This window comes from Procambarus clarkii, chromosome 58 (genome assembly GCF_040958095.1).
Source record: "Procambarus clarkii isolate CNS0578487 chromosome 58, FALCON_Pclarkii_2.0, whole genome shotgun sequence".
Classification (NCBI taxonomy): domain Eukaryota; kingdom Metazoa; phylum Arthropoda; class Malacostraca; order Decapoda; family Cambaridae; genus Procambarus; species Procambarus clarkii.
Genome location: NC_091207.1, coordinates 1,793,899 through 1,821,616, shown reverse-complemented (window position 1 = coordinate 1,821,616; position 27,718 = coordinate 1,793,899). Strand labels below are relative to the sequence as shown.

The following is a 27,718-nucleotide window of genomic DNA, read 5'->3' as shown; positions in this document are numbered from 1 at the left end:
ATTATGAGTTGTTTATACCGTAGATTATGAGTTGTTTCTACTGTAAAGCTTGAATTTACGTATTCATAACCAGTTCAGGATATAGCAACCCGTTCTCGCAAATTTAATAAGTCAATATTGACTTATTAAATATGTGCATAGGTGACATACTTAACATAATAGATACCCTTAAAAAGATTCATAGAAAACACCGACCTTACCTAACCTACTTAGTATGTTAAGATAAGCATCTTATTGGTTCGTAATTACAATTATTACCTAACCTATAATAGGTATAGGTTAAGTAATAATTGTAATTACGAAGCAATAAGATGCTTATCTTAAGATACTAACAAGGTTAGGTAAGGTTGGTGTTTTCTATGAATCTTTTTAAGGGTATCTATTATGTTTAGTATATCACCTATGCACGTAGTTAATAAGTCAATATTGACTTTACGAATTTGCGAGAACGGGTTGGATATAGACATGGTGTGGCCCTAAGCTATTTAAAGCTTGGAGGCTCCTTGTTAAAAATCTGCAGAAGAGGGTTTCACAAAGTGCTAAATATATATACAAAATCTTTGCTTTTGTGAGGCCCTACCCTGTTGCTTGGTAGACTAATGTATAAATATGGCACCGATGGTACCACACAATGTTTCACAAACACTACTACTTTATGTACACCTCGGGCTGCATCCATTCAACGTTTAGTTCTCCTAACCAAGGCCTTCACTGCCTCTCACTCTTCTTCGCTAGCTGACTCTGCTCTCGTCCTTAATTACACACATTCGTCTTTTATCACTCATATATCCCGGGTATTAAGACGGTGACCACTAACAGCATTTCACTGTTGATGTCACACATTATTTTGTGTCACATTAAGAATTTCCTTGTCTCTCCACCTCCATAACTTGAATCCCTATTTTATTTGAACAGTCTGTTAACACAATACAATTTTAAAGTAATTTACAAATCTTCCTTTTACTTTCTTCTAAAATCTATCCCATCTGTTCACATAAAATTTGTCATGCTCTAATTACTGGTATTAAGTCTTTACACGATGTTTACACTCGTGTCTGGCATTGTGACCTTGACCTCCCTCGTGACTACACCCATGTGTGTACGGAACAACCAGGGCAGATATCACACAACTCTCATGTACACCTACCTTAATATTAGTCAGTCATTCATTCATTCATAACACCAATAATTCTTACACATGCTCTGCTTCCTACATAGGAACATTCCACAGCACTTTGGTAGCATTCTGCCAACTCTCTACACACCAATTACTCTCCAAACTCCTTCTCTGGTAACTTTATCATATGCTTTCTCCATGTCCAAAAATGCAATGTACACCTTACAGCGTGTCTAACATTCCCTCTCTCTGAAGGGTGTCTTGATGCCGACGTGTGATCCACCCCCCTTCTTCCACCACCACAATATCCACTTTGTTCATCACTGATCAATTTGTCACTAATTTCTATTACACTTGCGGCCAGTGTCCTTACATACACGTTGCCCACTTAACTCAGCAAATTAACGCCTCTCTCTCATTCTCTCAGTCGCTGTATTCTGCTATATTTGCACAGTTAAAAAATCAGTGCAAAAAAATAGTTCCCTGGCATATTGCTTTTATTTTTTGCCTTCTGCCGAATTTCCCACATGCACTCTATTGCTTTCTTTACAGAACATTTAGTAATTCCTCCATATACATCATCAGCACCTGCAACTTTGTCACATTTCAGTTTATCATAAATATATTCACCTCTTACATTGATACATCAGAAAGCATAATATCTTTCTTCTCCCACCGTCAGATCCAATTATGTTCCTACTGGCTCCTCTTTCATAGCCTCCACCCGTTAGACATTCACAACATTCTCTCCGCCACTTTAAATCTTCTCTGAACCATTTCACATTCTCTAATGTTCATCATTAACATTCATTCTCAGTTACCCTCCTTTCCAAGTCTTCCTCTTATTTCTTTTAGTTAGTCTGAAAGAGCTTTCAGTACTTTTATGGTGTTATTTCATTGTTTATCCCAATCTCCTCATTTATTTCTTGTTCTTGAGTATCTGAACTTTTCTAATAATATTTGCTCCCAATATACTTAAATTGTCTTCCCTTTCTCATTCACTTTGTATCCACAACGTCTATTGGATTTTCTTGTCATCAAGTGCCTATATCACCACCTCATCCTACCAAGGAATCCTTCTTATTCATTAACAATATTTGGAACTCCACACACTTCCTTGTCATTCTTAACCAATCATTTCTATTACTCCCTCTGACAGTGGCACTCACTTGTTCATAGTCTCTTTCTCCATGACCTCTCAACCCTTTCTTTCTTCCTCCTCATCTACACTTGTTTTTTCTCTCAATTTATCAACTAATATTTATTTACCTTTTGGATCTCAGTGAGGTAAGACTAGCCACTTACCTCACAAGGTAAGTAATGGTAAGTTACCATTCATCACTTAATGTGGTCTTGTGCTGTCTGGAAGTGTGTCTTCGACACACTTCCTGACAGTCTTCTCACTGGCCCTGTGTCACACACATCACTGCTCCCGTGTCACACACATCACTGCTCCCGTGTCACACACATCACTGCTCCCGTGTCACACACATCACTGCTCCCGTGTCACACACATCACTGCTCCCGTGTCACACACATCACTGTCCCCCGTGTCACACACATCACTGTCCCCCGTGTCACACACATCACTGTCCCCCGTGTCACACACAACACTGCTCCCGTGTCACACACATCACTGTACCCCGTGTCACACACATCACTGCTCCCGTGTCACACACATCACTGCTCCCGTGTCACACACATCACTGCTCCCATGTCCCACACATCACTGTCCCCCGTGTCACACACATCACTGCTCCCGTGTCACACACATCACTGTCCCCCGTGTCACACACATCACTGCTCCCACGTCACACACATCACTGTCCCCCGTGTCACACACATCACTGTCCCCCGTGTCACACACATCACTGCTCCCATGTCACACACATCACTGTCCCCCGTGTCACACACATCACTGTCCTCCGTGTCACACACATCACTGCTCCTGTGTCACACACATCACTGCTCCCGTGTCACACACATCACTGCTCCCGTGTCACACACATCACTGTCCCCCGTGTCACACACATCACTGCTCCCGTGTCACACACATCACTGTCCCCCGTGTCACACACATCACTGCTCCCGTGTCACACACATCACTGCTCCCGTGTCACACACATCACTGCTCAGGTGTCACACACATCACTGCTCCCGTGTCACACACATCACTGCTCCCGTGTCACACACATCACTGGTCCCATGTCACACACATCACTGTCCCCCGTGTCACACACATCACTGTCCCCCGTGTCACTCACATCACTGCTCCCATGTCACACACATCACTGCTCCCGTGTCACACACATCACTGCTCCCGTGTCACACACATCACTGCTCCCGTGTCACACACATCACTGCTCCCGTGTCACACACATCACTGATCCCGTGTCACACACATCACTGCTCCCGTGTCACACACATCACTGTCCCCCGTGTCACACACATCACTGATCCCGTGTCACACACATCACTGTCCCCCGTGTCACACACATCACTGCTCCCGTGTCACACACATCACTGTCCCCCGTGTCACACACATCACTGCTCAGCTGTTACACACATCACTGCTCCCGTGTCACACACATCACTGTCCCCCGTGTCACACACATCACTGCTCAGGTGTCACACACATCACTGCTCCCGTGTCACACACCACACATCACTGTCCCCCGTGTCACACACATCACTGCTCAGGTGTCACACACATCACTGCTCCCGTGTCACACACATCACTGTCCCCCGTGTCACACACATCACTGCTCAGGTGTCACACACATCACTGCTCCCGTGTCACACACATCACTGTCCCCCGTGTCACACACATCACTGATCCCGTGTCACACACATCACTGCTCCCCGTGTCACACACATCACTGCTCCCGTGTCACACACATCACTGCTCCCCGTGTCAACACACATCACTGCTCCCCGTGTCACACACATCACTGCTCCCCGTGTCACACACATCACTGCTCCCGTGTCACACACATCACTGCTCCCGTGTCACACACATCACTGCTCCGTGTCACACACATCACTGATCCCGTGTCACACACATCACTGATCCCGTGTCACACACATCACTGCTCCCGTGTCACACACATCACTGCTCAGGTGTCACACACATCACTGCTCCCGTGTCACACACATCACTGATCCCGTGTCACACACATCACTGATCCCGTGTCACACACATCACTGCTCAGGTGTCACACACATCACTGCTCAGGTGTCACACACATCACTGCTCCCGTGTCACACACATCACTGCTCAGGTGTCACACACATCACTGCTCCCGTGTCACACACATCACTGCTCCCGTGTCACACACATCACTGATCCCGTGTCACACACATCACTGCTCCCGTGTCACACACATCACTGATCCCGTGTCACACACATCACTGCTCCCGTGTCACACACATCACTGATCCCGTGTCACACACATCACTGCTCCCGTGTTACACACATCACTGCTCCCGTGTCACACACATCACTGCTCCCGTGTCACACACATCACTGCTCCCGTGTCACACACATCACTGATCCCGTGTCACACATATCACTGCTCCCGTGTCACACACATCACTGCTCCCGTGTCACACACATCACTGATCCCGTGTCACACACATCACTGCTCCCGTGTCACACACATCACTGCTCAGGTGTCACACACATCACTGCTCCCGTGTCACACACACATCACTGCTCCCGTGTCACACACATCACTTCTCCAATGTCACACACATCATGCTCAGGTGTCACACACATCACTTCTCCAATGTCACACACATCACTGCTCCCGTGTCACACATAGAGAGAAAGATCTGGGGGTTGATATCACACCGAACCTGTCCCCAGAGGCCCACATCAAAAGGATATCATCAGCGGCATATGCTAGACTGGCCAACATAAGAACTGCCTTTAGAAACTTGTGTAAGGAATCGTTCAGGACCCTGTATACCACTTATATCAGACCAATCCTGGAGTATGCAGCTCCAGCCTGGAGTCCATACCTAGTTAAACACAAGACAAAGTTAGAGAAGATCCAGCGTTATACCACCAGACTCGTCCCGGAACTGAGAGGTATGAGCTACGAGGAAAGGCTAAAGGAGCTGAACCTCACGTCCCTGGAAAACAGAAGAGTAAGGGGAGACATGATAACCACCTACAAAATTCTCAGGGGAATTGACAGGGTGGACAAAGACAAACTCTTCAGCACGGGTGGGACACTAACAAGGAGATACAGGTAGAAACCTAGTACCCAGATGAGCCACAGAGACGTTAGAAAGATTTTTTTCAGTGTCAGAGTAGTTAATAAATGGAATGCACTAGGAAGTGATGTGGTGGAGGCTGACTCCATACACAGTTTCAAATGTAGATATGATAGAGCCCAATAGGCTCAGGAATCTGTACACCTGTTGATTGACAGTTGAGAGGCGGGACCAAAGAGCCAAAGCTCAACCCCCGCAAGCACAATTAGGTGAGTACACACATCACTGCTCCTGAGACTCATGCCAAGCTAAATCTATAAATTAACTCAATAAAGCTCTTCTTATAGTGTTCACTTGTGTCATACCATGGTAAATAATAACGTCAATAACTCGCACAGCGTTTGGACAAATCTTAAAGTTTACAAATAATTTGAGGTATACATAAGTACACAAAACTACTGACTGAGGTATATTTTAAGAATCTGCAGTGATTTGGAAGATAACAACATGTAAAGTTTAAACAATGTAAACAAAAGCAGTACACATGATATACTTAACACAGCGGTCAATACTGATGTTCAAATTTAGGAAATGAAGCCATTTCGTTGTTTGTTTACGTACCTAATCCCGTCTAGGTGGTTAACTAGTCTTTACCTAAGTATTATTGGGAGTACTTTGGTGCAGGTCAGGTTTATAACTGTGTGGCTGATGTGTAACTTGTGTTATTTTATGACAGGATACCTCTACCAGCTGCTGGCTGCCGTCATCAAGGGGAACCACACCAACTGCTCACAGTTCGCCAACAGCCACCGCCTCAACTGGCTCTTTTCTCGTCTGGGGTCAGCCGGCGAGGGAACCGGCATGCTCGATGTGCTCCACTGTGTCTTGATAGACTCCCCCGAGGCTCTCAACGTTATGAAGGTACACCTCACATACACACAGATACAGACTGACAGGATAACACACGCGCGCGCGCGCGCACACACACACACACACACACACACACACACACACACACACACACACACACACACACACACACACACACTTCAAAAATTCAAAAGGTGACATCCCTAGGGTCAACACTTGCAGCAGAGGAGCTCCAGCATATTTCAACAATCCTAAGTATTGTAGTACAGGTTGATGGTAGTGAGTGGTGTCCCAGAGAACATAAAGGTATAGTGCTCTTGAAAAATAGGTGAGATAACAGGAAAGTGCTAAGAGAAGTGAAAAATCGGATGAGAAAAAGTTGCGCTAGTGTTTACAGTGCAGAGAAGAACATTCAAGATGGCCACTGGCAAGGGGAAAAACAAAACAGAGCTTGATTTTGAGGGATTCAATGAAGAAAGCATTGATATTAGCAGTCTACATAACAAGTTGGTAAATTTAGATACTATAGTGAACTATCATGTAGAAATAATTAGTAAATTGAAAGAAAGTAATGACCATTTGAATAGCAAAGTTTTATGTCTTGAGGGTTTAGTGAAAGACTTGCGCAAGGATAAGAATCAATTGGAAACAAATTGCAAAGCCATGGAAGAAGAAAATAAACTCTTAAAAATAGCTTTGGAAGAAGTTAAAGTAAATTTAAACATAAATGACTACAATAGGTTAGGTAAGGAAATTCAACAGGAGAAACAGCTTTTGTCAGCACAGATGGAGGAAGTTACACAGGGAATAGAACAGTGCAAGAAAGATATGCAACTCACTTATGCACAAGTGGCCAAGGAGAAGGAAAAAATAGAAGAAGCAGTAAAGGAAGTCAAACACTGCAGCAACCAAGATAAAACAAACAATAGGCTGGAAGTGAGAAAAGAATTGGCATCTAACCCGAAGTTGGTGCAAAACACAGTTGATCGGAGTAAGTCCCTGATCATTTTTGGCTGCAAAGAAAAGGCGATAATGTCTAGGTCAGAAAGAGCTGTAGAAGAAGCTAAAGTAGTAGATAAAATTGTTGGCCTCGTGGAAGGTCTTACAACCATAGAGAATGTGTGCGACTACAGGAGAATAGGCAGGTACGTAAAAGGGAAAGATCGACGTTTGAGGATCACCCTAAACGGTGCCAAACAGATGGAAGAAGTACTAAGGAATGCTAGAAAATTGCAAAGTGATGAGGATGGGAAAGGGTGGTCGTTAAGACGAGATCTTTCAAAAGAAGATAGAGAGAAGCTGAAACTGAACCTCGCCGAGGCAAAACATTTAAATGAGAGCAGGAATGAAGAAGAAATCAATTCTTTTTTTCTACAATGTGATAGGGGTAGGCAGACCTGTAAAGTGGTACATAAAGGCAAACCAACAAAATCAATAGAGAGAGGGGGAGTGAAGAATAAGGAGAGGGGGAACAAGTTCCTGAAGATTGCATACACCAACATAGATGGAGTGAGATCGAAGATGCTGGCGTTAAGTGATGTAATACAGCTGCAGACACCAGACATTGTTGCACTCACGGAGACAAAACTTGAAGATGTAATTTTAAATGAGGTCATATTCCCAAGGGGCTACTCAATTTGGAGACGGGACAGAAAAATTAGGAAAGGCGGTGGCGTTGCTGTGCTGGTAAAAGAACACCTAAAGGTGAACGAAATAATGACTGCCAATCCACAAGAAGTTGACATAATAGCACTAGAGATCTGCCATGAGGATGATAAACTAATGATAATAAATGCATATAGTCCACCGCCAAGCAGCACATGGTTAAAGGAGGAGCTAGATAGTAAACGTGAAGGTCTTATAACAATAATAAGAGAGATTATAGCGAGAGTGGATAACGATAGATCACGATCATAGTTGGTGACTTCAACTTGAAATCCATAGACTGGGAAGCATATGAAGCTAAAACAGAAGATTTTTGGACCTGTAAATTTGTAGACCTCATCCTGGAAACATTCTTGTATCAACATGTTAAACAAGCTACGAGGATGAGGGAAGGTGACGTTCCCTCCATGCTAGATTTGATATTTACCAGGAAGGAGGAAGAGATATTTGACATTCAGTACCTTCCTCCCTTGGGTAAAAGTGACCATGTCTTTTTGGGAATAAAGTATGCAATGCGTTATGAGCTGGAAGAAAATAAGGAGGTTGAAGCAGTTGAAAAACCAGACTTCAGGAGAGGACATTATGGTGACCTTAGAAATTTTTTTAGTGAGTATAATTGGACAGACTTGATGCTAGGCAAGGAAGTGAATGAGATGTATGTCAAGTTTTGTGAAATATATAATAAAGGCACCAAAAAATTTATACCAAAACAGAGATGCAGAACTAGGAAACAGGATTGGTTCAATAGAAATTGCGAGAGGGCTAGAGACCAAAAGACACAAAAATGGAATCAATACAGGAAGAGGCCGAACCCCCAAACATACCAGCGATACAAAGATGCGAGAAACAACTACACGGCAGTGAGGAGAGAGGCAGAAAGAAATTTTGAAAAAGGGATTGCAGACAAATGTAAAACAGAACCAGGTCTATTCTATAAATTCATAAACAACAAATTGCAAGTAAAGGATAATATTCAAAGGTTGAAAATGGGAAAAAGATTCACGGAAGATGAAAAGGAAATGTGTGAAACACTAAACGAAAAGTTCCAAAGTGTGTTTGTACAAAATGAAATCTTTAGGGAACCAGATACAATAAGAATTCCAGAGAACAACATAGAGCACATAGAGGTGTCTAGAGACGAAGTGGAAAAAATGCTCAAGGAGCTCGGTAAGAACAAAGCAGCTGGCCCAGATGGCGTTTCACCATGGGTTCTGAGAGAATGTGCATCTGAGCTCAGCATTCCACTTCACCTGATCTTTCAGGCATCCCTGTGTACAGGAATCGTAGCAGACGTGTGGAAACAGGCTAACATAGTTCCAATCTACAAAAGTGGCAGCAGGGAAGACCCCCTCAATTATAGACCTGTATCATTGACAAGTATAATAGTGAAAGTATTGGAAAAACTAATCAAAACTAAATGGGTAGAACACCTAGAGAGAAATGATATAATATCAGACAGACAGTATAGTTTTCGATCTGGAAGATCCTGTGTATCGAATTTACTCAGTTTCTATGATCGAGCCACAGAGATATTACAGGAAAGAGATGGTTGGGTTGACTGCATCTATCTGGACCTAAAAAAGGCTTTCGACAGAGTTCCTCATAAGAGGTTGTTCTGGAAACTGGAAAATATTGGAGGGGTGACAGGTAAGCTTCTATCATGGATGAAAAATTTTCTGACTGATAGAAAAATGAGGGCAGTAATCAGAGGCAATGTATCGGAATGGAGAAATGTCACAAGTGGAGTACCACAGGGTTCAGTTCTTGCACCAGTGATGTTTATTGTGTACATAAATGATCTACCATTTGGTATACAGAATTATATGAACATGTTTGCTGATGATGCTAAGATAATAGGAAGGATAAGAAATTTAGATGATTGTCATGCCCTTCAAGAAGACCTGGACAAAATAAGTAGATGGAGCACCACTTGGCAAATGGAATTTAATGTTAATAAATGTCATGTTATGGAATGTGGAATAGGAGAACATAGACCCCACACAACCTATATATTATGTGAGAAATCTTTAAAGAATTCTGATAAAGAAAGAGATCTAGGGGTGGTTCTAGATAGAAAACTTTCACCTGAGGACCACATAAAGAATATTGTGCAAGGAGCCTATGCTATGCTTTCTAACTTCAGAATTGCATTTAAATACATGGATGGCGATATACTAAAGAAATTGTTCATGACTTTTGTTAGGCCAAAGCTAGAATATGCAGCTGTTGTGAGGTGCCCATATCTTAAGAAGCACATCAACAAACTGGAAAAGGTGCAAAGACATGCTACTAAGTGGCTCCCAGAACTGAAGAGCAAGAACTACAAGGAGAGGTTAGACGCATTAAATATGCCAAAACTAGAAGACAGGAGAAAAAGAGGTGATATGATCACTACGTACAAAATAGTAACAGGAATTGATAAAATCGACAGGGAAGATTTCCTGAGACCTGGCACTTCAAGAACAAGAGGTCATAGATTTAAACTAGCTAAACACAGATGCCGAAGAAATATAAGAAAATTCACTTTCGCAAATAGAGTGGTAGACGGTTGGAACAAAATAAGTGAGAAAGTGGTGGAGGCCAAGACCGTCAGTAGTTTCAAAGCGTTATATGACAAAGAGTGCTGGGAAGACGGGACACCACGAGCGTAGCTCTCATCCTGTAACTACACTTAGGTAATTACACACGCACACACACACACACACACACACACCATAGAAACGGATCTTAGGCAAGCAATTAGGAAAGAACTGATAACCAACAGTAAACTAGTACAAAACACTGCAGATAGAAGTAAGTCCATAATAATTTTTGGACGTTTAGAGAAGGAAATTTCATCTAAAGTGGACCGAGCAGCAGAAGAGATGAAAAGCATAGAAAAAATAGTAGGATTAGGAGAAGGCCTAAATTAAAAAGAGCATGTCAGTGATTTTAGGAGGATAGGTAAATATGAGAAAGACAAGAACCTCCCCTTAAGGGTGACATTTAATGGAGTGAAGTATATGACAGAAGTGCTTCGAAATACCAGAAAATTGCAATGTGACAAGGATGGCAAACTTTGGTCAGTAAGACAAGACCTCTCAAAGGAGGACAGAAAAGCTGAAAATGAACCTCATGAGGCAAAACGTCTAAATGGGAATAGAAATGAAGAAGAAAGGAATTTTTTTTTCTACAAAGTGTCAGGGACTGGAAAGCTTGTGAAGTGGTACATAAAGACAAAGCAACAAAATCATTAAAGGAAGAGGGGTGTAAAGAATAAAGGGAAGGGGAACATGTTCCTGAAAATAGTATATACCAACATAGATGGAGTGAGATCGAAAATATTGGAGTTGAAGGATATAATTCAGCTCAAAGTCCCAGATATTGTCACATTAACAGAGACGAAACTTGAAGAAAATATTTTAAATGAGGTCGTATTCCCAAGGGGCTACTCAGTTTGGAGACGTGTCAGGAAAACTAGGAAGGGGGAAGGAGTGGCTGTGCTGGTGAAAGAACACCTGAAGGAAAGAGTTAATTTGAAAACCCTCGAGATATTGACATAATGGCATTGCAGGTCAAATCAAGATGATAAGCTGATAATTTTAAATGCCTACAGCCCACCAGCAAGCAACACATGGACAAAGGAAGATCTGGATGACAAACGAGAGGGCCTCATACTGGTCACGAAAGAGATTATGGTAAGAGCAGATAAAGATAAATCTCGATTGTTGGTACTGGGGGACTTTAAGGCAATAGACTGGGAGGCCTACGAGGCAAGAACAGAGGACATGCAGATTTGTAAACCTCATCTTGGACACATTCTTGTATCAATACGTCAAGCAGGCCACAAGTATGAGAGAAGGGGGTGTTCCGTCAGTACTGGATCTAGTATTCACCAGGAAAGAAGAAGAGATATTTGACATCCAGTACCTTCCTTGGGAAAGAGTGATCACGTCCTCTTGGACATTTAATATGCTATGCGATATAATCTAGTAGAGAATGGGGACATTGAAACAGTTGTTAAACTCGATTTCAAGAGAGGACGCTATGGGGAACTTAGAAATTTTTTTATGGGTATAACTAGAAAGACTTGTTGCTAGGCAAGGAAGTAAATGTGATGTATGCCTAATTTTGTGAAATATACGATGAAGACACACAAACATTCATACCAAAACAGAGATGCAGACCTAGGAAACAGGGTCGGTTCAACAGAAACTACGATAGGGCCAGAGATTAAAAGACACAAGCATGGAATGATTATAGGAAGAGGCCAAACCAACAAACATACCAGCGATACAAAGATGCAAAAAACAACTACAAGTCAGTGAGGAGAGAGGCGGAGAGGAACTTTGAGAACGGTATAGCAGACTAATGTAAATCAGATCCAGGTCTTTTCTATAAATTCTTTAAAAGTAAGCTGCAGGTAAAGGATAATATTCAGAGGTTGAAAATGGGGGCCAGACACACAGAAAATGAAAATGAAATGCGTGAACATTAAACGGAAAGTTCCAAAGTGTGTTTGTATAAAATGAGATCTTCAGAGAACCAGACAATAAGAATTCCACAGAACAGCATAGAGCGCATAGAGGTGTCTAAGAGACAAAGTGAAATAAATGCTCTTGGAGCTAAGTAAGAACCAAGCGGTTGGCACAGATGGAGTTTCACCATGTGTTCTGAGAGAATGTGCAGTTGAACTCAGCATTCCACTTCAGCTGATTTTTCAGACACCCCAGCATACAGGAGTCGTAGCAGATGTGTGGAAAAAGGCTAACATAGTTCCAATCTACAAAAGTGGAAGCATGGAAGACCCCCTCAATTATAGACCTGTATCATTGACAAGTGTAATAGTCAAAATATTGGAAAAAATAATAAAAAGTAAATGGGTAGAACACCTGGAGAGAAATGATATAATATCAGACAGACAGTATGGTTTTCAATCTGGAAGATCCTGTGTATCGAATTTACTCAGTTTCTATGATCGAGCTACAGAGATTTTACAGGAAAGAGATGGTTGGGTTGACTGCATTTATTTGGACCTAAAAAAGGCTTTCGACAGAGTTCCACATAAGAGGTTGTTCTGGAAACTGGAAAATATTGGAGGGGTAACAGGTAAGCTGCATTTATCTGGATGAAAAATTTTCTGACTGATAGAAAAATGGGGGCGGTAATCAAAGGCAATGTATCGGACTGGAGAAATGTCACAAGTGGAGTACCACAGGGTTCAGTTCTTGCACCAGTGATGCTTATTGTCTACATAAATGATCTACCAGTTGGTATACAGAATTATATGAACATGTTTGCTGATGATGCTAAGATAATAGGAAGGATAAGAAACTTAGTCGATTGTCATGCCCTTCAAGAAGACCTGGACAAAATAAGTATATGGAGCACCAATTGGCAAATGGAATTTAATGTGAATAAATGCCATGTTATGGAATGTGGAATAGGTGAACATAGACCCCACACAGCCTATAAATTATGTGAGAAATCTTAAAAAAAAATTGATAAAGAAAGAGATCTAGGAGTGGTTGTAGATAGTAAACTATCATCTGAGGACCACATAAAGAACATTGTGCGAGGAGCCTATGCTACTCTTTCTAACTTCAGAATTGCTTTTAAATTCATGGATGGCGAAATACTAAAGAAATTGTTCACGACTTTTGTTAGGCCAAAGCTGGAATATGCACCGGTTGTGTGGTGCCCATATCTTAAGAAGCACATCAACAAACTGGGAAGGTGCAAAGACATGATACTAAGTGGCTCCCAGAACTGAAGGGCAAGAGCTACAAGGAGAGGTTAGAGGCATTAAATATGGCAAAACTGAAAGACAGAAGAAAAAGAGGTGATATGATCACTACGTACAAAATAGTTGCAGGAATTGATAAAATCGACAGGGACGATTTCCTGAGAGCTGGAACTTCAAGAACAAGAGGTCATAGATTTAAACTAGCTAAACAAAGATGCCGAAGAAATATAAGAAAAAATCACTTTTGCAAACAGAGTGGTAGACGGTTGGAACAAGTTTGGTGGTGGAGGCCAAAACCGTCAGTAGTTTCAAAGCGTTATATGACAAAGAGTGCTGGGAAGACGGGACACCATGAGCGTAGCTCTCATCCTTTAACTACACTTAGGTAATTACACTCGCACATCACCATCGTCGTGACACAGCTTGAGAACTGCAGGATCTTTGCGTCCTAACTGGGTGATAGTGGTGGGGAGGGCTATGCAAGTGGTGTTCCCGATGCCATCACTTTACCGAAATCATCGATAAAAGGTGGACAGGGGCGATTGTTGTGAAAAATATATTAATCTGGTAGAAAAATTTGTCCCAGGGTTTCTTAACCAGAGCCGACGAAATCAAAACCAAGATGGCAGATGGGGCAGAACTGGATGGGACACGGCCGTCAGTGGAGACATCAAAAGAGGCAGACTTCAAAGATTTTACTCAGAAACAAATAAAAGGAAGGTGGTATTTCTAGGTCAGTTAGTGAGGATTGAAGATTTACTTGAGCCTTATAAAAGAACATTCCTTAATTCAGAAGAAGAAAACGAAGATCTCAAGAGCCAGGTAAAGACTATAAAACATTTTGTTGCAGCAGGATAAGGAAATTGCCAGTTTGACTGACAAGGTAAGGAAGCAGGAAGGACAAATCATGGAATTACAGAAAGTATATGAGACATGGAAATTGAAGGGAAATGAATTTGAGGAAATAAACAAAAATAAAGATAAATGAACAAGAATTAGGAGAAACTATACAGCCCAGCGAGTTAGGCAAGGAATTTATGAAAGAAAACCCATTTGCAACTCAGATGGAAGACGCTACTAGACATTTGGAAAAGTACAAGGAGGAAATGAAAGAAACATATGCGCAAGTTGTAAATGATAAAGAAACAATCAAGGAAGTATGTCTGGAAGCCACAAACAGAAATGAGAAGTCAGGAACTAACATCAGGCAGGCAATTCGAACAGAGCTGGTTATTAGCAGCACATTAGTTCAGAAAACTGAAGATAGAATTAGGTCTATAATAATATTTTGATGTTTAGAAAAGGACATACCTTCTGGGGCGGACTGAGCAGCAGGAAAAGAACAATTTGTTAAGCAAATAGTAGCTTTAGGGGAAGGCCTGTCAATGAAGGAAAATGTCAGTGATTTTAGGAGAATAGGAAACTATGTAAAAGTTAAGTCTCGCCTCTTAAGGGTAACATTGAATGGAGTAAAGCAAATGACAGAAGTGCTTAGGAATGCCAAGAAATTGCAAAATGATGAGGAAGGGAAATATTGGTCATTAAGACGAGACCTTTCTATGGAAGACACAAAGAAGATGACACTGAACCTTGCTGAAGCAAAACGCTTAAATGAGAACAGAAATGAGGACGAATAATTTTTTTTTACAAGGTGATAGGGACCGGGAAGCCTGTGAGATGGTACACGAAAGTAAATCAACAAACGCGTAAGAGAAAAGAAGTGTGAAGGGCAAAGGAGGAGGGAGCATGTCTCTGAAAATTGTGAATACCAACATATATGGGGTAAGGTAAAAAATACTGGAGTTAAATTATATAATACAGCTTAAGATGCCAGATATTGTCGTACTAACAGAGACGAAAATGGAGGATAAGAATTTAAATGAGGTGGTATTCCTGAGGGGCTATACTATTTGGAGATGCGGCAGACAAGTTAGAAAAGGGGCAATCCTGGTGAAGGAACGACTGAAGACAAGAGAATTGATACTCGACAATCCTCGAGAAGTCGACATAAGGGCACTGGAGGTTTGCAGTCGGAATAATAAACTAATAATCATTACTGCATATAGTCCACCAGCAAGTACTACATGGAGTAAGGAGGAGCTCAATGTTAAACGAGAGGGCCTTATAATGATCATAAGATAGATTATTGTGAAATCAAATAAAGATAAATCACGATTGTTGATACTTGGTGACTTCAATTTGAAATCGAGTGACTGGGAAGACTATGAAGCAAGAACAGGATTTTTGGACTGACAAATTTGTAAACCTCATCCTGGAATCTTGCATGAATCAACATGTTAAACAGCCCACACGAATGAGAGAAGGTGATGCTCCATCATTGCTGGATTTGGTATTTACTAGGAAAGAAGAAGAGATATGCCATTCAATACCTTCCTTCCTTGAGTAAAAGTGACCTTGACCTGTTGCAAATTAGATATGCCATGTCATATAATCTAGAAGAGAATGGCGAAATGGAAATAGTTTACAAACTTGATTTTAAGGGAGGACACTATGGGGAACTTTACAAATTCATTAATGATTTTAATTTGAAAGACTTGTTGCTAGGCAAGGAAATAAATGAGATGTATACCAGAGTCTGTGAACTATATAATGAAGGTAAACAAATAAATATACACCAAAACAGAGATGTAGAACCAGAAAACAGGGTTGGTTCAACAGAAACTGTGAGAGGGACAAGGAATGGAACAAAGAGGGACAAAGACAAGGAAATGGCTAGATTATAGTAAGAGGCCTAACCCTCAAACATGCAAGCACTACAAACAAGCAAGAAACAGTTACACAGCAGTGAGGAGAGAGGCAGAAAGGAACTTTGAGAAAGGTATAGCTGACAAAGGTAAAACAGATCCAGGCCTTTTCTATAAATTCATTAAAAGCAAGCTGCATGTAAAAAACAAATCCAGAGATTGAAATGGATTGATTGAAAATGTTTGAAAGACTAAATGAACAGTTCCAAATTATGTTTGTGAAAAATGAGGATATCAGAGAGCCAGACCCAATGGCAAGGAAACACCATAGAATATATAGAGGTGTCTCGAGACGAAGTGGAAATTTACTGAAGGGTCTAAGAAGAAATAAAGCGGTTGGACCAAATGAAGTTTCACCTTGGGTGCTGTGAGAATGTGCAACTGAGCTGAGAATTCCACTCCAATTGATATTCCAGACATCTTTGTCCACAGGAATCTTAGCAGATATTTGGAAAAAAGACAAACATAGATCCAATCTTCAAAAATGGTAACCGAGAAAACCCATTAAAATATACACCCACATGATTAACAAGCGTGGTAGTCAAAATACAGTACTAGAAAAAATAATTAAACCAAATGGGTAAAACACCTGGAGAATAATAATATTATAATAACAGACAATATGGTTTCGAATAGGAAGATCCTTTGTAACAAATCTAGTTAGTTTTTATGATAGAGCCACATTGATTCTATAGGAAATAGATGGGTGGGTTGACTGTGTGTATCTGGACATAACTCCCTCTCTTTCCAGCCTGTTGCTGTCTTGAGGGGGCCTGGTGGGCGACTGCCGGAATGTGATGCTCTTTGGGACTGCTTGTCCTCTGTCCTTTTGAAGCTTTATGTTCCTGCTGCTGTCTTCACTAATTTTGCTGGATGCTTTTTTCTTCTTCCTCATGTTTTATTTTCCTCCCCCCACCTCTTCTCCTTTCTGACTTCCCTTTCTGCCGACTTTTTGCCATTCTTGAATATTTTTTCTAATGTCATATTCTGTTTTGACACCGGGTGTTTAGGGAGGTACACTTTAACTCACTCGTAGAACTATGGTACCTGATGTTGTCGAGCGAGGGGGGGATGCTTTTATTGTCAATCCTTGCCTTTGTTGCTGAACCCTATCTCAACGGACTGACAGCTCTTAAGGTTGCGATTGCAGGGCGTATACTCACAATGCGCTCCTGGGGATCCCATCTTGATGGGTGTCCTATCCTCTAATTGTGGTTCCATGGTGGGTATGGGGGCTTATTCGTGGATGAAATCTTTCCCAGTTTGTTTTTATGCCTTTCTCTGACCTCATTTAACTTCTCAGACTGATGGGATGGGCGGCCAGGCCACCGATTCGGACTGTGAGGGAAGGTCAGGCTTTCTAGCCCCTCCAGCTACTTTGGGCCCAGACCAAGCTGCTTTTCTGACTCTCCCGACCAACACTCTCTGCTACCCTCCCACCTCTGTGGCAGGGTTGAGCCCCAAGCCCCCAGTGGTCATCACCTGGCATGACGTCGTCTCTCGTTGTAATAACTCCGCCTTTTACATCCTCTCTTACTGGGGGAGCTCGGCACCGTCACCTCCGCATTTGCACATGTATGATTTCTTCCTGATCAATTACATTTCAGACTACGTGCACTAAGTATTTTGATCTCAGTCATGTTGATCCTACTCGTCCTAATGATTTATTCCTCCATAAACACCTCGTTGATTCAATGGATATATTTGTCACTTTTAACCCCACCCATTCTGGTACACGTGTCATTGTAGCCCCTTCTCAAGAAGCGGCTGCTTGCTTGGCTTCGTTGTCCTGCATTGGAGATTGATACCCCTGTTCAGATCTCAAAAAAGATCTGAACAGGGGTTAAATGGTTAAAGTTAGGGGTTAAGGTTAAATGCCAGCATTGGCACAGTTTTTCAGAGAACTGAAAGACTGCCATGAGGTTATTAAATATATTCTTGAGGGCCAAGGCCATTCTATCCTCCCGATAGATACCTTCACTCAAACCCTCCCTCATGATCGTGCACAATTGAGGTGTCTCTATGCCCCTTGTGTGGAGCCTCGAGCCTCTAAGACAGTGTTCTTCTTCTCAAGCTCACTGCATTAATTGCTGTGATGCCCACCCTGCCTTCTCCCGCACATGTGTGCACAACAAATTTGAGGAAGCCATCCTCACTTTGAAACATTGTGATCATTTTTTCTTTTCCTGAGGCGAGACACCAGGTTTGCCGTCTTCCCTTTTTTTTCCGATATGTCTTATGCTCGTGTGTTGCTTTCCACTTCTCCCCCTCGTCCTCTCTCGCTATCTCAGTTTCCTAACCGTTTCCAGGTCTTGGACACCGACACCTCCACCACCTATCTGCTCATTTGCGTTGTGGTTCTCCTTCTAGTGTTTCCTTCCTACTTTCCCAGTCTTCCTTGTCTCCTGTTCCCTCTTTCCCTTCTCACCCCAATCCTTCTTTTCAGCCCTCCCCTCTGTCTTTTAGCCCTCCTCACCGCCTGTCTGTCCTGGCCATTGTCCATCCTCCTCCCAGCGTTCTTCATGTTGACTATTCCCGTTCTGCTTCTCTTGTTGAGACTGTAGAGGCTGTTGCCCACCACATTGCTGATGGTACACCAGTCTCTCTCCATCAGTATCGTAAGCCTGGCTCTTCTCCCTCCTCCCCAACGAGTATGATGGCTTCAATATATTCCTCACCTTCCGACTCCGACACTATCCCTGCTTCCCCTCCCATTTCAGTGGTGGAGTCGCCTGATACGGAGGTTCCTTTGGTCTTTGAATCTCTCTCTTGGATGCTGTCCTTGATCCAGTGCACTCTCTTGCTTCTGTCCTTCCTTCCCCCCAATTCTCGCAACCGCCCTTCTTCGATGCTTCCTCCCACTCCAGACTGTCAGTCCGCTTCTGGTCCATCCTCCCTTGTCTTTGCTATCTTTGCCTATGCCTCGTCACCCCAATTTCACTGATCCTGATCCTGATCTTTAGTCTACTGTGTTCTTCTATGCCTTTGTTTCTCCCTTGTTATCTCAGTTTCTATTCTCTCTTTTTTGTCTATGTCTGTTCTTCAATGGAAATATTCATAGTTTTTATGCGAACTTCCATGAACTCCAACTTCTGATCACGCAATTTTCACGTTTTGTGTTTGTCTCCAGGAGCGATGCTTTGCGCTCATCCTGGTCACTTCTGTAGTTATTTCTTTCTCTCTTCCCCTCTAGCTTTTGCTAGGGCCCTTAACTCTACAGCTCTCTTGATCTGTGATGATATTGCCCTCATTCCCTTACTTTTTTGTCCCATATTCGGTGTTCTGCAGCCCGTATCTTTGTGAATAAATGGTATACGGTCTGTTCCATTTATCTCCCCCTAAATGTCCCACTTTTTCTTCTTGATCCTAAACAATTGTTGAACTCCTTACCAGAGCCTGTGCTCATTTTATGTGCTTTTAACTGTCCGTATACCGACAGTTAAAAGTACGTGGGTGAAGCATTTACAGCGTTGTGGTTCGAACAAAATTCGTTAGTAAAGAACTTGTGCCGGAAGCGTTCGAACATCATCAGTTGTGAGTCCTGTGTAAACTGTTTTTCATTCATAAACAGGGGGGTTTGGCAGGTGCATGGAATCACTTCTGGGTCTTTGTTTGGAGGACGGGCTGACTGGTGCCTTGACTGCCTGGTGCTGCCTGGTGCTACCCTCCACCACCTGGCTTCCTTGTAGTCTACCCTCCACCACCTGGCTTCCTTGTAGTCTACCCCTCACCATTTAACCTAATTGTAGTGTCCTGTTGAAACCTACTTTCTAATGTTGCAAGCACCACTTGGCTGTAGTAACTAGTGTTAGCATACTATTGCAGTGTACTTTTCATGACATGTTTGGTGTGACGTGTACAAGTTGGTAGAGAGCTTCCAACTTGCTAGCAGCCTACTTGTCCACTGCCCACCACCTCACTCCGACAGCTGTTGTGTGTTTGCTAACATATATTGGATCTGTGAGAAAAATGTAAATCCATTTTTGTGTGCTTTCATAAGTACATCAATATATTATTTGTTACCTGCTGTCTCCCAGAATACCCAAACAATTACGCCAAGCCATTATAATTGCCCTCTTCGGGATTATTTATTTGCAATATTTCAATAATATTTAGTTTTGTCACATTTTTCTAGATTAAACAAAATCTGCAGAATAGTAAATGTTTACTTGTGAATAAGAGTGAGAACCCGTGTTGTGAACAGGTTAGCCTCACGTCCAAACTGGAAGAGCTGGTGGACCAGCTGGCGGAGAACACTCACAACATCTGGGCCCGGGAGCGGATCCTACAAGGCTGGACCTACGGCCTCAACGAGGACCCAGTCATGCATCGCTCACCTCACCTCGTCAGCTATGGAAACGTCGACGATGCAATCAAAAAGGCCAACCGAGACACAGCATCCGAGACCATTCGGACTCTCCTTGTGTATGGCTACATTCTGGAGGCTCCCACGGGAGACCAGGCTGAAGGTGAGCGGCAACCTGCTTGGTATAACACATCTTGCACAACGCTCACGAGAGATAGGAAGGGATTGTGGGAAATAATATTGAGCTCTTGCATGCGACACCATGTTTCGTTAGATCTCAATGGTGAACTAAATTTAAACATCTGTCACATTGTATGGATGTGACAGTTGTTTTAACTATTCTCAGCATGGATGAAAAAGAATGTGTCATTCAGCTATTATATATATCGGTATGAGAAAATCATCTTGGGGGATCGAACCGGCGTTCAGGTGATTTCCAGACACCTGCCTTAACCGACTCTGCCACGATAAGACAAAAGCCTATCAACTCTGGGAATCATCAGAACGCCGATTCGAGTCATCCCATTGCCACAAAATTATTTTCTCGTTGACATATCATGCCATTATGATTTCTTTGTAACGTATCAGTATGGGGAGTGATTATCGCCGTGCGGATGATGAAAATGGTTGAGCAAAAATTCAGTCATATTATAATTTTGGAATTATTATAATTAAGAAAATTTATTCGAGTAATACATTCAAAGTAGTGTTGAGAAACTGTGCAAGAGTACGAGCAGCATATCTCGAGATGCATCTGTTTAGATTTACTTCTACACTCATATAGTTTACAAACTTTGCTACACTCTTTTTTACATGCTAATGAACTTTTAATAAAACCTACCTGTTCAAATGTCATTTAATATAATAATTAGTTTGCTTATATCTCATATATTTATGAGATATATATTATATTTCATATCTCATATATTTAAGATATCCATTTATCTCTTCACGTGACACACGTATATGTATAGAGTTAAACTAAACACTTAAAAAAAGACTTGACTTTACACTTAAGATTCCACTGATTAATGCCGATACAAGTCTGTTACTCCTGTTGCAACCCGTTCTCGAACTTGCTTACTGTCAATATTGGCGTATTTAATAAGTGCATATGTGACATACTAATTGATTGTGAATATTTTAGTTTACCTTGAAAAGCTTCATAGAAAACACCGACCTTACCTAACCTTCTTAGTATGTTAAGATAAGCATCTTATTGCTTCTTATTTACAATTATTACTTAACCTATCAACGGTATAGGTTTACTGTCAATATTGGCGTATTTAATAAGTGCATATGTGACATACTAATTGATTGTGAATATTTTAGTTTACCTTGAAAAGCTTCATAGAAAACACCGACCTTACCTAACCTTCTTAGTATGTTAAGATAAGCATCTTATTGCTTCTTATTTACAATTATTACTTAACCTATCAACGGTATAGGTTAAGTAATAATTGTAATTAAGAAGCAATAAGATACTAATCTTAACATACTAAGAAGGTTAGGTGAGGTCGGTGTTTTCTATGAAGCTTTTCAAGGTAAACTAAAGTATTCACAATCAATTAGTATGTCACATATGCACTTATTAAATACGCCAATATTGACAGTAAGCAAGTGCGAGAACGGGTTGCCTGTAAACACTTCATCACGTAACATCAGTTCTACTATATCCACACACTTCTTCACGTAACATCAGTTCTACTATATCCACACACTTCTTCAAAGTTCCTCTGTTCTTCCACAATAAGGGGGGCGGGGAGGGGGAACACAACTTGGAGACGGTTTCTCCAGAAATCTTGTGATTTATCCTGACCAGGTTATTGATACAGACCAGAGACCTACTGAAGGTCCCACCGGAAAGATAAGTTGCATTAAATGCAACATTTTACCTATTTTGATGGGATTAACTTGGACCACAGTGGTGAGGACACTAACATGGACCACAGTGTTGAGGACACTAACATGGACCACAGTGGTGAGGACACTAACATGGACCACAGTGTTGAGGACACTAACATGGACCACAGTGTTGAGGACACTAACATGGACCACAGTGGTGAGGACACTAACATGGACCACAGTGGTGAGGACATAACATGGACCACAGTGTTGAGGACACTAACATGGACCACAGTGGTGAGGACACTAACATGGACCACAGTGTTGAGGGCACTAACATGGACCACAGTGTTGAGGGCACTAACATGGACCACACAGTGTTGAGGACACTAACATGGACCACAGTGGTGAGGACACTAACATGGACCACAGTGTTGAGGGCACTAACATGGACCACAGTGTTGAGGGCACTAACATGGACCACAGTGTTGAGGGCACTAACATGGACCACACAGTGTTGAGGGCACTAACATGGACCACAGTGTTGAGGACACTAACATGGACCACACAGTGTTGAGGGCACTAACATGGACCACACAGTGTTGAGGACACTAACATGGACCACACAGTGGTGAGGACACTAACATGGACCACAGTGTTGAGGGCACTAACATGGACCACAGTGTTGAGGGCACTAACATGGACCACAGTGTTGAGGACACTAACATGGACCACAGTGTTGAGGGCACTAACATGGACCACAGTGTTGAGGGCACTAACATGGACCACAGTGTTGAGGGCACTAACATGGACCACAGTGTTGAGGGCACTAACATGGACCACAGTGTTGAGGGCACTAACATGGACCACAGTGTTGAGGACACTAACATGGACCACAGTGTTGAGGGCACTAACATGGACCACAGTGTTGAGGGCACTAACATGGACCACAGTGTTGAGGGCACTAACATGGACCACACAGTGTTGAGGGCACTAACATGGACCACAGTGTTGAGGACACTAACATGGACCACACAGTGTTGAGGGCACTAACATGGACCACACAGTGTTGAGGACACTAACATGGACCACACAGTGGTGAGGACACTAACATGGACCACAGTGTTGAGGGCACTAACATGGACCACAGTGTTGAGGGCACTAACATGGACCACAGTGTTGAGGACACTAACATGGACCACAGTGTTGAGGGCACTAACATGGACCACAGAGTTGAGGACACTAACATGGACCACAGTGTTGAGGGCACTAACATGGACCACACAGTGTTGAGGGCACTAACATGGACCACAGTGTTGAGGACACTAACATGGACCACAGTGTTGAGGGCACTAACATGGACCACACAGTGTTGAGGACACTAACATGGACCACACAGTGGTGAGGACACTAACATGGACCACAGTGTTGAGGGCACTAACATGGACCACAGTGATGAGGACACTAACATGGACCACAGTGTTGAGGGCACTAACATGGACCACAGTGTTGAGGGCACTAACATGGACCACACAGTGTTGAGGACACTAACATGGACCACACAGTGTTGAGGACACTAACATGGACCACACAGTGGTGAGGACACTAACATGGACCACAGTGATGAGGACACTAACATGGACCACAGTGTTGAGGGCACTAACATGGACCACAGTGTTGAGGGCACTAACATGGACCACACAGTGGTGAGGACACTAACATGGACCACAGTGTTGAGGGCACTAACATGGACCACAGTGTTGAGGGCACTAACATGGACCACAGTGTTGAGGGCACTAACATGGACCACAGTGTTAAGGGCACTAACATGGACCACACAGTGGTGAGGACACTAACATGGACCACAGTGTTGAGGGCACTAACATGGACCACAGTGTTGAGGGCACTAACATGGACCACAGTGTTGAGGACACTAACATGGACCACAGTGTTGAGGACACTAACATGGACCACAGTGTTGAGGACACTAACATGGACCACAGTGTTGAGGGCACTAACATGGAGGTGTGTTGGTGACAGCGGCGGCCGCAGCCATACAGAGCATCAAGCGAGGCACGGCCCACCGAACCTACCGTCTGGAGAACACCAACGCCGTCACTTCTGGCAAATGGTACTTTGAGATGGAAGTTCTTACCTCTGGACCCATGCGCGTGGGCTGGATAGAGACGAGCAGTCCGCCCGGGACGGAGCTGGGCTGCGACGACAAGTCTTGGGCCTTCGACGGGTTCCGTGTAAGTATGAAGAATGGGTGAGCTTCTCCCGCTTCTTTGGGAGAGCTCACTGGTCGCTCTTGTCACATCCTATCGTTCACTATGTAAATAATAAATTAAACAAATTTAAATGCTGTTCATTTATTTGAACGTTATTTATGGTAATTTTATTATGCCAAATAATATGAGACAAGTAGATTCCTGAGTAAATAAAGCAACAATCAGTAGACCGACACAATTACTGGAGAAGTTCATAATTGTTTTGGTCATGCTGAAATTTAATTGTAATTGCACTCAGATAAATGCTAATTACTGTTGTACGTAATTTTCCGTCAGTTCAGTGAAAAATTGCAAGTGATTGTCAATAATATAGAAATGTTTTCACATTGAACCTTTATCAGCTTGGGACACCTAGACGTGACAAGTTTCATGATTTGTTAATTGTGTGTGATGACTGTGACACAGTGCTTAGGAACTGTGACGACTGTGACACAGTGCTCAGGAACTGTGACACAGTGCTCAGGAACTGTGACACAGTGCTCAGGAACTGTGACACAGTGCTCAGGAACTGTGACACAGTGCTCAGGAACTGTGACACAGTGCTCAGGAACTGTATGATGACTGACACAGTGCTCAGGAACTGTGACGACTGTGACACAGTGCTCAGGAACTGTATGATGACTGACACAATGCTCAGGAACTGTGACGACTGTGACACAGTGCTCAGGAACACACACACTCTCTCTCTCTCTCTCTCTCTCTCTCTCTCTCTCTCTCTCTCTCTCTCTCTCTCTCTCTCTCTCTCTCTCTCTCTCTCTCTCTCTCTCTCACTCACTCACTCACTCTCTCTCTCTGTGAAAGCATTTACTGCTGCAAGTAAACAGTCTCACACTCCCATAGATATTAGCAAAATTCACCTTCAAATAAGTCATGCAGTTTTCTAAATATTCGATAGTAAATAATATCAAGCATAATATCGTTGAATATAATGACTGGTCTAATACAGTGCTCTAAATGTCTAGTCTGAATATGAGTTATAACAATTGTAGTAAGAACAAGTATGTTGTGGTGTGGTAAACACATGGCACAGATCACAGTCCTGCGCAACGCTCAACATATGGGGCACATGCCATATATATATTGAAGATGAAAATTGCAGCAACTCTGTTGACTTGATGCTATTGTGACTACTTGGTATAAACAAGTCAGGTTTGAAATGTATAATGAATGTAGAAGTGGGTGTGAGAGTGAAGCGGTGCCTCCTGGGCTGTAAGTATGAAGCAGTAACTTGGCCTGTATCTTTAAAGCACATGAAGCACCATATGGGCGGGACGGAGGCGTACGGACGACGTGCCCAGCCGGGCGACGTTGTAGGGGTAATGATGGACCTGCATGACAAGACCATCAGTAAGTGTGTTGGTGTACCTGGCTGGCCTGCCTCTCCGCTCGGGTCTCCCGTCGCACCACACACGCCCACAAAACACATTCCAACATAACTTATCACACTTGTTTACATAAATGAAACATTTTCACACACACACAAAAAAAATCCAAAGACGTGATGGTGCGGGATGAGGCTTGAGGGGTACCGTGAGTGTGCTATCTCTGTGGTACCGTGAGCGTGCTATCTCTGTGGTACCGTGAGTGTGCTATCTCTGTGGTACCGTGAGTGTGCTATCTCTGTGGTACCGTGAGTGTGCTATCTCTGTGGAGTCTTTCACTAACATTCAAGGTCTCTATTCTTCACAGATGTGCATCAGCCGCTCTGCAGCCACATAAGTTCCTACCCCTAACCCAGCGCTGTGTTCTACACCGTGTTCTTGGCATGTAGTAAACTGCAGCACAAACTCCACATGGAAACTAACCATAACAATTATACTCCCTCACCAAAAATCTTAAAGTGGTGCAGTGCCACTTTCATTGACGTGTCTGCTGCACTTTACTACTGTCTGATTTTTACCCTAAATAATGTCTCGTTGCAAAAATAAGTGTCCCTGTTGCAATGTTGCTAATAGTTTGTATGTGATACAGGAAGAAAAGTGTCATTCGGGCGGTTTGGACAGCTACGGCCACAAGTGGCAGGTCGGAGACGTGGTAGGCGTGTGCCTTGATATATTCGACAGAACCATCAGTGAGTGATTGATGTCTAATCCTTGCTGACTGTCGTGAGTGGTGAAGTAGCGGGTGTGGTGGCTAGCTCACGTTAGTTGTAGCATTAGACATTTAGCCGGAATTTCTGGCAGAATATGAGCGGTACCTAACTAGCTTATAACGTAGATCATGTTGATGCTTGTATGTTTCTGGCCCGTCGAGGTCGGGCAAAGCGTCCTGGCTCGTCTGTTGCATCTTCCCGTCCCATGCGTGTGGCTGTTCTAGTTATCTTCGTATGACCGTTTGCATTGCAGTCATTTTAGATATGTCATGCTTGCACTCAAGACAGCAGCACTATATGTGGAGCTACTGTGGTTACCCGTGTACGACGGGAGGAAGCAGGTGTGGAGCCGGTGGCTTCCTCCACCCGATGTACGCAGCCAATTTTATACTTTTTGAGTTACCGATGTATTACTGCTACGCACACACCGCCTGCAGGCCACTAAGGCCTCCAGGCGTTCATCAAGGGCTTCACAAAACTAGGGCTTCCTGCTTCGCATTAGTGTTTTCTTTAAGCATGTTTGTTCCAACAATTATAACTTCAGTCGACACAGAAATTTATGACAAATTATGTGGTCTTTCTATTTTCTAATGTACAAAGTGCGGATAAAGGTCAGTCTTACAGCCCTGCTGCTGGTACTCTTCCTCGGAGAGAAGAGTGCATAAGAGTGCATTTATACTGCCGTATGTATTGATATGTATAACCGTGTATGTCTGCCGTCTACTGTATTTTGGAACTGCATTTTTGTTTTCTCGTTGCATGTAAATGTTTGATTTTTGTTATTAATGAATTTGTTGTACTTACATTGAGTCTCATGAGTC

General features: G+C 42.8%; 1 protein-coding gene across 1 annotated transcript in view; it reads left to right on the top strand.

The window, feature by feature from the left end:
- The window catches only part of LOC138353500 (ryanodine receptor-like), a 46,705-nt gene extending 19,821 nt beyond the window's left edge, over nucleotides 1–26,884 (top strand). Inside the window, exons 8-16 of the mRNA XM_069306476.1 lie at nucleotides 6,075–6,259; nucleotides 10,809–10,816; nucleotides 11,427–11,625; nucleotides 14,199–14,420; nucleotides 14,579–14,755; nucleotides 19,803–19,808; nucleotides 20,568–20,832; nucleotides 24,555–24,766; nucleotides 26,777–26,884. Of these exons, the coding sequence (XP_069162577.1) occupies nucleotides 6,075–6,259; nucleotides 10,809–10,816; nucleotides 11,427–11,625; nucleotides 14,199–14,420; nucleotides 14,579–14,755; nucleotides 19,803–19,808; nucleotides 20,568–20,832; nucleotides 24,555–24,766; nucleotides 26,777–26,884 (1,382 nt within the window). The remainder of the gene's footprint in view (nucleotides 1–6,074; nucleotides 6,260–10,808; nucleotides 10,817–11,426; nucleotides 11,626–14,198; nucleotides 14,421–14,578; nucleotides 14,756–19,802; nucleotides 19,809–20,567; nucleotides 20,833–24,554; nucleotides 24,767–26,776) is intronic.
- The last annotated feature ends 834 nt before the right edge of the window (nucleotides 26,885–27,718 follow it).